General features: G+C 36.2%; 2 protein-coding genes across 2 annotated transcripts; both read right to left on the reverse strand.

Annotated features, from left to right (window-relative positions):
* Positions 1-7,664: 7,664 nt before the first annotated feature.
* Positions 7,665-9,363, reverse strand: PUP5 (purine permease 5). The gene is made up of 2 exons (XM_079010588.1): positions 9,216-9,363; positions 7,665-8,930 (listed from the first exon to the last, which is right to left on the reverse strand). Exons 1-2 carry the CDS (start codon positions 9,238-9,240, stop codon positions 7,831-7,833), a joined length of 1,125 nt encoding a protein of 374 aa, XP_078866714.1. The 5' UTR covers positions 9,241-9,363; the 3' UTR covers positions 7,665-7,830.
* A 1,881-nt stretch (positions 9,364-11,244) lies between these two features.
* Positions 11,245-13,074, reverse strand: LOC145064087 (uncharacterized). Its single transcript, XM_079011604.1, has 4 exons — positions 12,849-13,074; positions 12,574-12,629; positions 12,138-12,496; positions 11,245-11,953 (listed from the first exon to the last, which is right to left on the reverse strand). Exons 1-4 carry the CDS (start codon positions 13,072-13,074, stop codon positions 11,245-11,247), a joined length of 1,350 nt encoding a protein of 449 aa, XP_078867730.1.
* Positions 13,075-14,354: the final 1,280 nt, after the last annotated feature.

Raw genomic sequence — 14,354 nt, forward strand, 5'->3', positions numbered from 1 at the left:
TCAAAGTATGAAGATCAAAGATCAAAAATTATGAAGTTTCAAAAGTTGAAGATACCAAAAATTCCACAAAAAGTTGATGAATTCAAAGAAATCAAAGATCAAAATATCAAGAAGTGAAGAATTCAAGAGCTTCATATTGTGGTATCTTCTAAAAGTTGTAATTCTCTAATTTATGTATGCTTGGGTGACTTTACAAAAATACCTTGAGGTTAGAGAGCATTCTGAAGATGGATTTGGAGGGTTGCATAAAATAAGAATTGTTCAAAAGAAGTGGGTGAGTGTTGAGGTCTTGGCATAGTGACTGAGTTTGAGTTGGATTGTTCTATGTAATGATGATGATTAAGGTTTGAATTAATAATTAGATTTTCTTGAGGGAAAACAAAGCACAAGTGTGGGGTATTTTGATATTGCCATATTTATACATATTTTTAGGCAATATTTAAGTACATTTTACATATATTTTGGTTATTTGCATAGAATAATGGTACTTATGAGGATAAATTGTTATTTGCAGCCAAAGTAAAGCATTTTCGAAGATAGGGATTGAAACTGGCAATACTTGGAACTTTGGAAGCTTGAAGGGAAGAAGGATAAAAAAAACTCAGCAAAAAAAAACGTGCTCACGACGTGAGTAATTTGATGTTCATGACGTGAGTAAAGTCTTTCAAAAGATATGCACCCGGGTGAAAGAGTCTTTGTCGAATACGTAAAACTCGCGTTCACAACATGAATCCTTAAAACACCAAAAGAGTAGAGGCTCATAATTAGTTTAATTGTTGATACTTGAACATGTCTTATACTTTGATTTGTGTTTGTTTATTTGCTACTATGAGTAGCTGAATCTAGCAACTCTAGTTTAGCTAGATGAAGCTTCTGACATATGGTTTAGCTTAGTGACTATTGGATTCGATTAGTTGGTAAATTGCTTGTGTTTGATTATTATTACCTAGCATGCTTATGTTTGTTTCTTTAGTTACTTAAATTCATGTTCTATGTAGCTAGTGATTATTAGATTACATGAACTTGAAACCTAGTGATTTAGTGAACGTTAAATTGCTAGAGCTAGGATCGACCCAATCTTAGGTAGTAACTGAAGTAATTAAATTTAGTTGTGCTGGAGAGCATAATTGTGACCATAATTGTGTTTGCTTAGATAAATCTTACATAACCCATCTATAATTAATAACTAATTTTGTGCTTTGCTTATGTATGACATACAAGGTAGTTCATGAATTGGTAAAAAGATTAGTAAATTTAGACTTGAATTGCTAATTACATAATAATTGGTAACCAACTTTGATAATCCATAATTGTCAGCTAACCATAAAGAGGAAGTGGATTCGAACTAAACAGGAGTGTTTTAATTAATTGATTGAATTATGTGACTTAAGTTCATCTGGTCTTGTAAAATCAGATAAAACCCCATCTTTGCTCTAAAATTAGGTTAATTTAATAGTAGATAAAGTAATTAGTCAACACCATTCCCTATGATCGACACCCGACTTACCCAACTATTCTATAATTCGACTAGGTACACTGCTTAGGTGCATTTTAGTTAGTTAAGTGAGTTAGGTTATAAACTATAAAATTATTGGGTACTTTTGTGCACATCAGTACGCTTCCAGTGAGTTTTGGGCTTTCGGCGGGCTTTTGAGCCATTTTTGCCCTACTTAGCCTTGGGACTGGATCTATTAGATTATTTGGGCCTTTGAACTTGTTATTGGACCATAGGGGGCATGGTTGGGCCTTTTGGGCTTTATGGCCCATTATTGTTTTGGACCATGGATGTTAGGCCTATTAAAGGAGAAAGACTATTGGGCTTTATTGGAGGAGTTTGAACTTAGGGTTTTGGCATATGCTTTGAGTTTGTGACTAAATTATAATTTGGTTAACTTGTGTATATTTAGTGTGAGATTTTTGGACTGGTAACAGAGCAGTATTTTTATCAGGAGTCTTAGGTGAGTCTTCTCACTATATCAATGGGTTGAAGGCACCAATGTTGGCCCATTATCTGACATGTGGATTGACAGTTGTTATGCAATTAATTATCTGAAGACCCCGAGGGTAGCCTGTGGCACTTATGTGAAGACCATGGGGGTAGCCCATAGCACTTGGATATAAGACCTTGGGGGTAGCCTATGGCAATCTTATGTATGTGGCATGTGTTCTATGGTTGTATGTTATGTTATATTTTAGGAACTCACTAAGCTTCTGCTTATAGCTTATTTGGGTGTTTTCAGGTACTTTCGGTACTAAGGGGAAAGGTCCGGCTTGATGGCGCAGCATTCACTCCCAGCAATTTCTGCATTTAGCAATATTGATACTATGATATTTTGATATGATATGATGTAATGGATTTTGAGAAAAAAATTATGATTGTAATTCCAGTTTTAAAAATGAAATTTTTTATCTGGATTTTTGGGCTGCTACATGGTCCATTAAGTCACTTATAGAGTTTTTAATCCAAATGTGATTTTTTGTTTTCAATTTTATCCTTGATTTCATAGAACATAGGCGAAAACAATACATAATTTGGGGTTTTTATGCAAAATTTATGAGCAAAAAAAGATTTGGGTCCGGTAGGTTACTTGGACCCATAGAAACTGTCTACATGAGAATGTCCCTTGGCCCGTACGTCATGACACAAGGTTAGAATTCTAGCTCTTCCAGAGTGGTATCTCACTGATGACTAGGACCCCCCCTGGAAGGGGGCCTTCTTCGCCTTCCACCTAAGCTGCGCAGGAGAAGGCCAAAGCCAATCCCAGGGAACAGTGAAGCTTCAGAGGGTCTTTCTGTCCAGGTGTCGATTTAACTCAAATCCTGGACCTGGTCTTTAATCCTACACCGGTTAATGATGCGATGGGAGAAGTTTTTCCTTTGTAATTTACAACAATAACAACCTCAAATAGAGTTTATACTCTCAAATAACATCATATTTTTTCCAGTAATCACCAAATATATACTGATGGACTTTAATTTCATAATTAAAACTACAAACTCTATTATACTATTTGAGCTCAATCAACAAGCTACATCGGCTCAACTTCCATTGATGTAGGTTGAAGCTCAGAACAATATATAAGCTTACAAAACTCAAATTGAAGTATGATATACAAATAGGATTTAGATTAGATTAATTAGTAACTTTTTCTAAGTATATTATCATCTAACTAACTATAGTTACTTCATGAAATTTGAAGATCACAATGTTAGGATTCATAATCCTAGTTTTAACTTAAAACCCCACTCAAGTACCGATAAAAGAAAATGCTTTATTGATTTGTGTTATATTGAAGGTTATAAACCTAGAACATCCATAAAACAACTAGAAAACACTAGAATATTGATTTTGAGATTGAATCAAAACCCTAGAATGAAGAAATGAAGAAGATAGTTAGAGTTCATACCTTTTAAAGCTTGTAATGGAAAACTCTCACTATGAACTGGTAATTACATCTCAAATGAACTCCAATAAAGCTTAAGACCTTGAAATTGACATTTTTCTCTTCCAAATCTTCTCTAGCTTGTATATAATATTTTATGTGAGTTTGTCAACGTCGTATATAAAATTTTCTACTGGATTCTTTCTAGTGAAGACCTTCAACTTCCATCACCACTTGCTAAAATCTTCGTCCCTATATTTCAACATAGACACAGGAACCTTATGCAACATAAAAACTATAACGCTCGGTCCTTACAGGTATACTTCTTTTTTGTTTGTAAAGTTTTAGTGTGGGAAGTTTGATCCTACGCGAGGCTAGGATTTTAATAATCTAATCGAGGCATAGATGAAGATATGCATGGCGTAGGATCCCAAAACCAAAACCCTAATTCTTGGGGTTGTGAGCGTTATTTAAAGGCTCTAAACCCTTGAGGCCCTTCCATTCTCAGCCTCCATCCTCCCAAAAAACCTCCTTAGAAACCGTAATCCCTATTTGCGAGTTATGAGCCTTTGGAGTGTTTTGTATTCACTTTTGAAGGAAGAAGAGCATTGTGGAACCACCTGGGAGCTCAAATCAGTGTAGATCTAGGATTTGCATCCACTCATCCATCTCCAGAAGGTATAAAGTTCCCACCTTGATGTTGTTTTATGTTAGATCTATTTATGCTTAAGAATTTCATGCTTCTGTCTCCATAACCATGGTAAATATGAGTAAGATCTACTCCAGACCATTGGAGTGCCATTTCCATATGTTTTTAGGGATTTTAAGTCATAAAAATGAGAGCTTGTTCACTCTCATCCATCCATCCATTAGTTCTTGAGCAAAGGATAACTTTATGGACCTAGGTTTTGATTTTGTGCTCTTGGTGACCATGTAAATGGTTAAAGTCAGATACTTTATCCATTAAGACGTCCATTAGGTTTAGATCTAGAAGTATGGAGGGTTGATCTTCTGTTTTGATGACTTAATGATTAAGATAAGTCATTCGGGAGCAACGTGGGGCGTATCCCTTACATAGGGCATATCCATTATTGTGCTTATTTTTTCTCCTCAAGCTGTATTCGGTTCGTAGAGCTTCATGTACGTAGGCCGTAGATTGACTGGAAGTTGACCACTAACTTTTGACCATTGACCGTTGACTTCGACCAATTTTGACTTTAGGTTAAATATGGCATTTTGAGATGTAGACTGATACTTGGTCCCTGTTTGTTTATAAGTGACCTGTAGAGCCGGTATTTGGATTTGTGATCAGTTCATTGATCTTCTAGACTTCAAGGTGAGTTTCTCACTATACTTGTGGATCGAAGGCACCAATGTTGGCTCACTAGATTGTGTTAGATATCCTTGTGTATAGGATGTTGTTATGTTGTAGTGATCTGTTAGATTGGTAGACATGTGGTTGTATGATTACATGTAATTGTTGGTTATGGTTTATCTGCTACATATGTCGACATAGTGTGGTTAGGATGAGGCGGTATTGCTTTGTGTTGTAAGCCAACAACCCGTGGAGCAATCCAGTCATAAGATGAGGGTTGGGGGAGGGAATTCTAGTCTTATGTTGTGGGCTCAGGAGCAATCCAGTCATAAGTTGAGGGTCGGGAAATGCATTCCCGCCTTATGCTGAGGGTCGAGAAGGGCATTCCCGCCTTATGTTGAGGGCTCGGGAGCAAGCCAGTCATGAGTTGTGGGTTGGGAGTGGGTAATCTAATCTCGTGTTGTGGGCTCAGAGGCAATCCAGTCTGATGTTGTGGGCCCAATGTGCATGTATTGTATATGTACTATTGTATGGGGTATTTTGGGGGAACTCACTAAACTTTGACTTACAGTTGTTGATTTTATTGGTTTCAGATACATTAGATGATCGGGGCAAGCAAAGATGTGATCGTACACATTATCTTGCTGATTTATGTTTTGAGAGATTTTTGATACTCTGATTCTAAGGATTTGTTTAGAAAACACTGGTTTACTATCTTATGGTTTTGTGGAAATGTTTTATAAAAATTAAAAAAAAAATTTATCATGGTTTTTGGGACGTTACAAAAACCTTTAACATAAATGGTCGAAACATGAGGCTTACTTCGATTGTGTATTGTAGCACGAATCTTGATTGAATTCCAAGATTTGATACTACCACCAAATAAAATCAACCAAATGAAGATCACAAAAATTTACCATGCTTCAGCTATTGTTGTTTTAGTGTACATAAAGATGAGATTTCATGAATAGGATAAACGAAAAAAATAAATAAAAAGATGATTATAAACCTGCTACCGAACCGAGAACAGAAATTTCCATAAGAACCTAAAACCTATATATTTCAATTACTCGTAAAAACAGGATGAACTCTCTAGTTTGATATCTCATATTGTCCAAGTGTTTCACATACTCATATGTCAAAGTTCGGCACCTATATAAAAGAAAAAATGTAATAAATCTAAAAACCTTCCAAAAATAAGATAACCCATATTTGAGGAAATAAAAAAAAATCCAAATTGCTCAAGGGTTTCAATGGTATAGGTGGTGGTCGGACTAATCCACCTAACAAATCTGCTTGGTTTGTTGATGATGTTGAAGTGATGCTTTTATTGGATCTTCAAAAAAAGGTAGGATCAATAGCTCATCTGAGAAATCTAGAGTCCAAAAACTTTGTTAACTTTTCATACCAAACACGAAATGCATTCACATTGGATCATATGGTCTTGCAGTTTCCACCGTGGTAACTATCCTTTTCACGTAAACTCGTAGGGCTCAAAGTGATACAAATTACAAAATACATTTTTAACATCTTTGTGAGAGAGAGAGCCCATTAATATCACATTGTATACCAAAAGATAAGTAAATCAAATAGTGGTTTGTTATATTTGGTAATTGAGCTCGGCAACGATTCCTGATAGTCATTTTTGGAATGTGCCGAGTAGAGTGGGTGAATTTAGCATACTAGAAGTAGGAGGATATTTAATTTCTCATACTATCAAAAGTTGCACAAAATAATTACCAAAAGCTCTATCAAATCGTGTTTTTATGCATCTTAAGATTACGCATGATTACAACTTTCCATAGCTATTTTTTGGTGACCTACAATCTCATCAAGACGCATTTGATGATACCAAAATTTGAGAAATTACATGCCCATTCAGCCCACGGAACTTAGAGAGTCATGAACATTATTACAAACGTCTATGGTAGTTTGGCTCAACTAACAGACCTAACTTCATTTAAAGCTTCTTTTCAATATTTTTGGTTTACTTTTTGAAAATATTCGGTTCTACATATTTTCATTTTTCATGTATATCGCATAAAATCAACAATTTTTATTAACTACGTACTCATTTTAGGTATGTGTCGTCACTGCTTTTGAATAATTTTGATTTTTGACCACTCATACGAAAGAAAAAAAAAATCATTTATGTATTCATAGTGTGATTATTTATATCCTTTATGTCATTATGTGTCACCGATCAAATCGACAAGCCCAAACTTGAATTTAAATAAGAGTAAATTACTGAAATCGTCCCTGTGGTTTGGTCAAAATTGCACGTTTGGCTAACTTTTTTTTTGCACTCAGATCGTCCCTGTGGTTTGATTTTGTTGCGTTTTTCGTCCCTGTGGTTTGATTTTGTTCATTTTTTGTCCCTTACATAAAGTTAGGGACCAAACATGCAATTTTTACCAAACCATAAGGACGAAAAATGCAACAAAATCAAACCACAGGACGATCCGAATGCAAAAAAAAAAAGTTAAGTACCAAATGTGCAATTTTGACCAAACCACAGGGACGATTTCAGTAATTTACTCTTTAAATAAACATATGAATATAACTTATAAATAAATTTTTATATAAATTACAGCTCATATGAAGAAAAAATAACTGATTCCTTGTGGTAAAGATTTTACAATCTTATAAATTTGACAACCATGCTTCGAATATTTCTTTTGTGTTTTTTAACTATGATATATATATTTAACATGTCGAAAATGATCCATAACCATAGTAAAATATCTAAAGCATTTAATCACTGTTTCAATGGTAAATTTTTTGGTAATTGTAAATACAACCACAGTACACAAACAGTGTAAGGGTAAATTACGGTAAATAGCAACATACTTTACCTTTTCCATCAATTTATAGTTTTTTTATAGCATTTATTTTATTTTTTTACCCATAATAGCAATGTACTTATAAAATTTATTTTTGTTACAAATGTCACAATATGTAAACCATAATAGCAATGCATCTAAACTTTTTATTACCTACAATTCCCCAAAGTTTTACAGCATATGATAATCACCAATCTTTTGCATAATGTTGATGAATACATATAAGTGATGTATATAGACTGTTTTATATCTAGCAACAAAAAAATATGTTATTTACAACCCCAAAAGACTAAAAACTAGTAGAAGATGTGGAAATTGGAGTTACAGGGTAACTCGCATATATATAACAAACAAAACCCCAAAAAGTAACAACCAAAGATAAAATCTTGAGGCCACTCATTGGATCATTCATAAGTATAACAGCTGCAAAACTGGTTAAGGGTACCCTAATTGAGTTAAGAACACCCGCTAACACAGTAGAAGAAAGGTATAACACACCAGTAGACCCCAAAACCCCTAATTGAAAAGTAATTATACCCCATATAATAACGTTATAATAAGCACTAACCCCACCTATAAAAGTTTCCGATTCTACCCTCATTGAATGAAAATCGTTATTTACCACAACCCCAATTGTGGTGAAAACGAAAGCAAAGAAGGAAACCATTACCTGTTGTTCCAAGACTACATGAAAGGATCTTCCTTGTAGAAGTTTTATGAAGACAAGCTCAGAAAGAGCGAAGATTAGTCCATGGAGAGCTGACCCCAACACATCCCACATGAATCCAAGGGCGTATTGGGTATTTGTGACGTATGAGAATCTGTCGGAGTCTGAATCCAATGCGATGATGGCCATGGCTGCTGTGATGACGACAATGGAGTTGATAGTTGAGAGGTTGATTTGGTTTTTGACTATGAAGAACCCGAAAATGGCGGAGAAGATGAGGACTGTGGAGGCTAGGAGGGAGGCGGTTGAAGCTGGGAGGTAGGCGTAGGCGTATGCGTACATGAGATTATCTGCAGCGCTTAAGAACCCTAAGGAAATGTAGGAAAGAGTGAGGTTGAAGGTGAGGGGGGTAGGTGTGGCTTTGGTGAAGAGGTAGGTAGGGAGTAAGATGAGAAGAGGGATAGGCCACCCTGCAGCTGATACCCATGAAATGATCCATTTGCTTTTTCCACCGTTTGAGAAGTAGAGACGTGAGAGAAGAGAAGAAGCAGGGAAAGCGATAAGCATGGCTAAGCTACTTACAAGGAGAAGAATCCAGTGTGAGGTAGGTTTGTTGTTGTATGCGTTGAAGATCATCTTCTTGTAATCGGAGATTTGTTCATTGAATGATTTTGACGGTGGTATCTCCTCCATCGCTTCTTCCATTCCTTCCCCAACAGTAACTACATGGATAAGTCAAAATTAAGTCAATGATAAAGCACAATTGATGTCAAAATTATACTCTTCAATTGAAGAATCCAATGATTTTGTTGTGAGTTTCGGTAAAACTACAATTTGATGGAAAATTTCTGCTCTGAAAATGAAGGATCGGTATGATTAAGTTGCGAATTTCGGTAAAACGTTTAACTATTCAGAATAACGGTGTTCGTAGATGGAGTAGGAACTATATATGCTTATGATCGATCTAATCAATAGGACAAATGAAATCAAAGCTGAAACTGACTAACCTGAATGAAGCAACGGTTGATGCATTCAGTGGCCGGCCGGAGTTTAGGTCACCGAATTATCTCCGTCGAGGGAGTGATGAGTCGTAAAAATCCGCAACTAATTCCATCTGTCGTGGAGAAGCTATTATCGCCAATAGAAATCTACGCACAATTTACACTAACCCCCTGAATCTACTCACAATTTACACTAACCCCCTAGAAATCAAAGGGAAATCGTGTAATTTAACCCCTTTTTACTACTATTTAAAGAAAAAGGGTAAATGTCACTCTGACCCAACCATCTTTCTAGTTATGGTTTAAATGGTCCCTATTGTTTTTTTTTCGCACTTGAGAGGAACCAAGTTTTACTTTACCGGCTAAATTGGTCTAGTTACCTGTTTTAACAGGTAAACCATACACGTAATAAGCATAGTCAGCAAGTGAGTTGAGTCTGAGTTAACTCATGTACATGTCACTGAGTTGTGACCGGTTCCTTGCTTGGGGCCTAAGGGTCACTGTGGACCCATCAGTCCATAAAAGCAGTGGCTTATTCGATGAAACCCTAAATCTTCAATACCCTTTTCCACTAAAGGTTACCGACAATCCGACATAACCTCGATACTTCGCATTCACGTGAGTCATGATGGCGACCCCACCACCACTTTCGTCGGAGTCAATATCTATAAATTCACGAGACCGTGTCAACTTCGGCGATTTGCATACGATTTATTGTGATTGTGGAGCAGAAATTGCAGAGCAGAAAATGGAGGTCGACCGGTTCAAAGAAGAAATGGGTCGAGATTTGGTGTTAAGCAGGGTTCAGTCACTCGCATTACATCGTCGGATTGAGCGCACGGAGAAAAAGGTGACTTCGTTGACTGTATTGGTGATTGGACTTGTGATTGTGACTTTTGGTTTTATGGTGGAAAAGTTTCTTCGTATCATGAACCCCTGATTTGTTGGTGTTTATGTTGGTGGTTCGTAGTGTTTGTGCTGATTAAGTATGGATGTGTCTTCTTTTGGTAGTATAATGTTGTGTATTAGGATTTATGTGTTTGTTTTGGCGAAGGTGATTGAAGACCTGTCTAAGCACAGGCAATTTTGTATAACTAAACTTTGTAACCGGGTTTATTTAATGGAAAAATAGTAGTTAATGGAAATTATAGTTAATTAGTGTGAAAGAGGGTAATTTCGTCCTTTCACAATTTACCCTTACATATACTCATGTTTCAGACACATATGTGGGCTTAATAAGCTTTCTTTTGCTCTCATATTCTTCTTACCGTTCAAGTGACCTAACTGAAATGAAGGGTTCGATGAAATCAGTTCAATGCTCGTGTGGATGTGAAGCAATATTACGAACGTCAACTACTAAATACAACCCTGGCCGACTCTTTTATGCTTGCCCTAAAAAGGTAAATGTAAATTGCATGTTAACTATTGACCTAGATTTTGATAATTTGTTTCTGGGTTTGGTAACTTAATCTATAACAAATAATAACTTCCATTGTAGGGGCCTCGTGATGGCTTCATATGTTGGGCAGATGAAGTGGAGAGTACTAACACGACTGCTGACACAACTTTGGTTACAAATTTGGTTCTGGCAAATAAGAAGCTTCAATCTGATGTTAGAAAGATGAAGTTATGGTTATTTCTAAGTTGGGTTGTTTTTTTTTTTGTGGTATTAGTCTACAAGTTGTAATGGGTATGTAAAGGGTTTGTAATCCCATTCGTATTAAATATGGTTTCCTTTCCTATTAAGATGAAGTTATGGTTATTTCTAATATGGTTTCCTTTCATGTTTACCAATGTATTTGTAATGGTTATGTAATGGATTTGTAATCCCTTTCCTATTAGTGCCCTGCTATTGTGTGCCATCGTTTTGTTTGTGCTACTATTGTACATAAAAAAACATTCAACAAACACATACCATAATAATACTATGGGTACCCTAATACTATTACGAAACAAAGTTAAATAACACATCAAACAACAAACACACATCAAACAACCAACCTAGTCTTAACACAATACCAAATAACAGTTATGTCTATTCAATATTCATTGGATTATCACCAGAATTTCCTTCTCCATTTTTCCCTTCAACCCTTTTTGCCAATTTTTTCTTTATAATCCTCTCTGATTGCTTCCGTTTACGTGCAACTGTTGTTTTTGAACCACTTCCTTCCTCTTCATTATCTTGAGATTGCTTCTGTTTACGTCCAACAGTTGTTTTTGAACCACTTCCTTCCTCTTCATTACCATCTTTAGTAGTTGATCTCTTTCTCTTCACCTTGAGTTTTTTGGGCTTCTCAACTTTCGGACATGTAGCCTTGTTGTGACCAACTTGTTTACACACACTACATAGAATTTTCTTCCCAACCTTTGACACGGTGTGTCTAGTACTCTTTTCTCCTGGGTCCTTCCTTCTATTGACTTTAGGCCTGCCTGGCATTTTCCTTTTCAAAGGTGGCAATAGTGGTATGAAATTGGTACTTGGCCACATATTGCTGCCATTCATCCCTCTCAGTGGATACTTGTAAGCATTTCTATAAAAAGCTCCAAAGAACATAGGATCCACATAACTTCCGACATCTCTGTTTAGGTAACTAATAGTTGCAACTGAGTGCACACACCCATACCCATTTAGTTGCCAAACTCTACAAGAACATGTCTTCTTGTCTAAGTCAACGACATAAGACTCTGCTAAGTTTCTTGTCTCAAATTGGTTCAACCCACTTGGTAAAACCTGCCAATATCTAATAACATTGTCTAAAAGTTAGTGTAAGTTTAGTATTATCTATAATGTTAACAAACACAAACTAAGTTTACTTTTGAGCTTTTTTCAATTGATTCAACAAGGATCTAATTGATGGACATGGTTCAAAATCTAGCCATGAACTGCCTTTCATGCTCAAATGAAACTGCCTTTCCATAACATACAGTCTAATATCTTCAAGCATTGTGATGATTGGTTTCTTCCTTGCATCTCTTATAACATTGTTAAAGCTCTCCGACAACCCATTCTCTACAGCATCACACATCTTTCCCTCCTCAAAAAAAGCTCTACACCATGATCGTGGGTTGTTTTCTGTTAGATACTCAAAGGCTGAAGGATTGAGAAGTTGTATTTCCTTCATTGTTGCATTATGTAAAGGCGCAGTAGATGCCTTGCATGCCTTCCAAAACATTTTCTCATACATTACTCCGGGGAATCTTTTCCTAAAGTTGGCAACAACATGCCTTGCACACTGTCTGTGTTCAACAGTAGGCAAAATCTCCTTCACAACTTCCAATAGTCCCTTCACATTCACAATTTAAATTGTAAAATAGTATAGGCAACTTTCATTAATAAATAAAATACAACTAAGAAACATACCTTATGCTGATCTGACATCAATGCAATTCCAAAACCATTGTCCATTCCTAAGTCATCTTTTAAATTTTCCAAAAACTATTTCCAATTCTCTTTGTTTTCAACACACACAACTGCCCATGTAATTGGAAATATATGATTATTAGCATCCCTTCCAACAGCAGTTATTAACTCTCCAGTACATAGCCCCTTAAGGAAACAGCCATCCAGGTTAATTACTCTTCTACAACTGCCCCTCCACCCTTGCTTTAGTCCCTCAAAACATACATAAAACTTACTAAAATAATTTTTCCCATCAGGCATAGTAGTGACATCAATTTTCACAGTTGATCCTGGGTTTGATCTCCTTATCTCCTCACCATATGACCAAAGCTTTGAATAGTGCTCAACCAATGTGCCTTCAATTAGCTCGATAGCATGCTTTTTTGCTCTCCTGCATTGACCCATACTTACATCTATACCAAAAGCCTGTTTCACCTCTTCCCTAAGCATCCTAACACTCATTTTCTGTTTTTGTAAGAACTCAGTTGTAAAATGGATACCAATCCAAGCATAGCTAACAATTGATCCAAGTTGAAAGTTTCTAGCACAATTATGCTCATCTATAAGGGACTTAATCTGGAAAGACTTTTCTTCACTCATCCATGAAGCCCATAGCCTAAACTTACACTACCCAGAACAACATTTAACTAATAGTCTTCTACTGTCATTTTTTTGTAGCACAACTGATACCCATTAGCAACAGCATAATTACATAACACAAGCTTTAACTGTTCTGGACTATGAAATCGCATTCCTAACACAGGTTTTTGTTTTTTCCAATGCACCTTTTCATTGTATGTAGTAACCTCTTCAATATTTACCTCATTTTCTTCCATTTGAAGATATGGATCCTCATGAGGTGGACTATTTGGAGTTGACTCGACTTTTGGGCATAGCTTGCTCAAAAACTCATCGTTAATGGTCTTATTCATTGGATTGCCATCTACGTGTTCAAGGTCATCGTGTACATTACCTTGCAGTTCATCTGGGCCATTCTGCACAAATCCATCATAATGATTGTCTTCCACAACGCTCTCATCAACTTGCTCATCAATGATCCACTGTTGGACATTCACACCTAGATGATCCATGTATACATCCACGACACAACTAGCAACATACCCAGCTTCGATGAAGTCCTGGTAGTCTATTTCAGTAGCCAAGATCCTCAATCCATCAGGAAAATCTTTTCCAGGCATGCAATAAAAAACATTTACACACATTTCATTTGCAAATCTTATTACGAAGTTAACAAACTCGTTCCTGTCCATTCCAGCAAAATCAACATCTTCGAACCTTTGTTCTGCTCCATCCGTATAACTAATTTCGGGGTACCTTGTAAAAAACCCAGCAAAGTGAAGATCGATCTTCATATAAACCGCCATAAGATTTTGCAGACAAAAAATACGACAAAAAGGGGAAGAAGAAAGTGAGGGTTGTTATATAATATGTCTTGTAGGGCAAGCTCGGTAAACGAGCAGGTTACATGGCAGCTTAGGTGGATTAATTTCGATGATGTGTGTACCTTATATGATGACTAGGATAATGTTAACCGGATCAACCCTTCCACTTTGAACAAAATGGCTTTAAAAACTATTTTCTAAGTCTTGGTTCCTCTCAAGTGCGAAAAAAAACAATACGGACCATTTAAACCATAGCTAGAAAGATGGTTGGGTCAGAGTGACATTTACCCAAAGAAAAACAATCATAAACTTTTCTTTTTTTGAAAAATGACCACTCTA

The sequence above is a fragment of the Lactuca serriola genome, chromosome 7, assembly GCF_051521515.1.
Source record: "Lactuca serriola cultivar US96UC23 chromosome 7, Lser_US96UC23_V15, whole genome shotgun sequence".
NCBI lineage: Eukaryota > Viridiplantae > Streptophyta > Magnoliopsida > Asterales > Asteraceae > Lactuca > Lactuca serriola.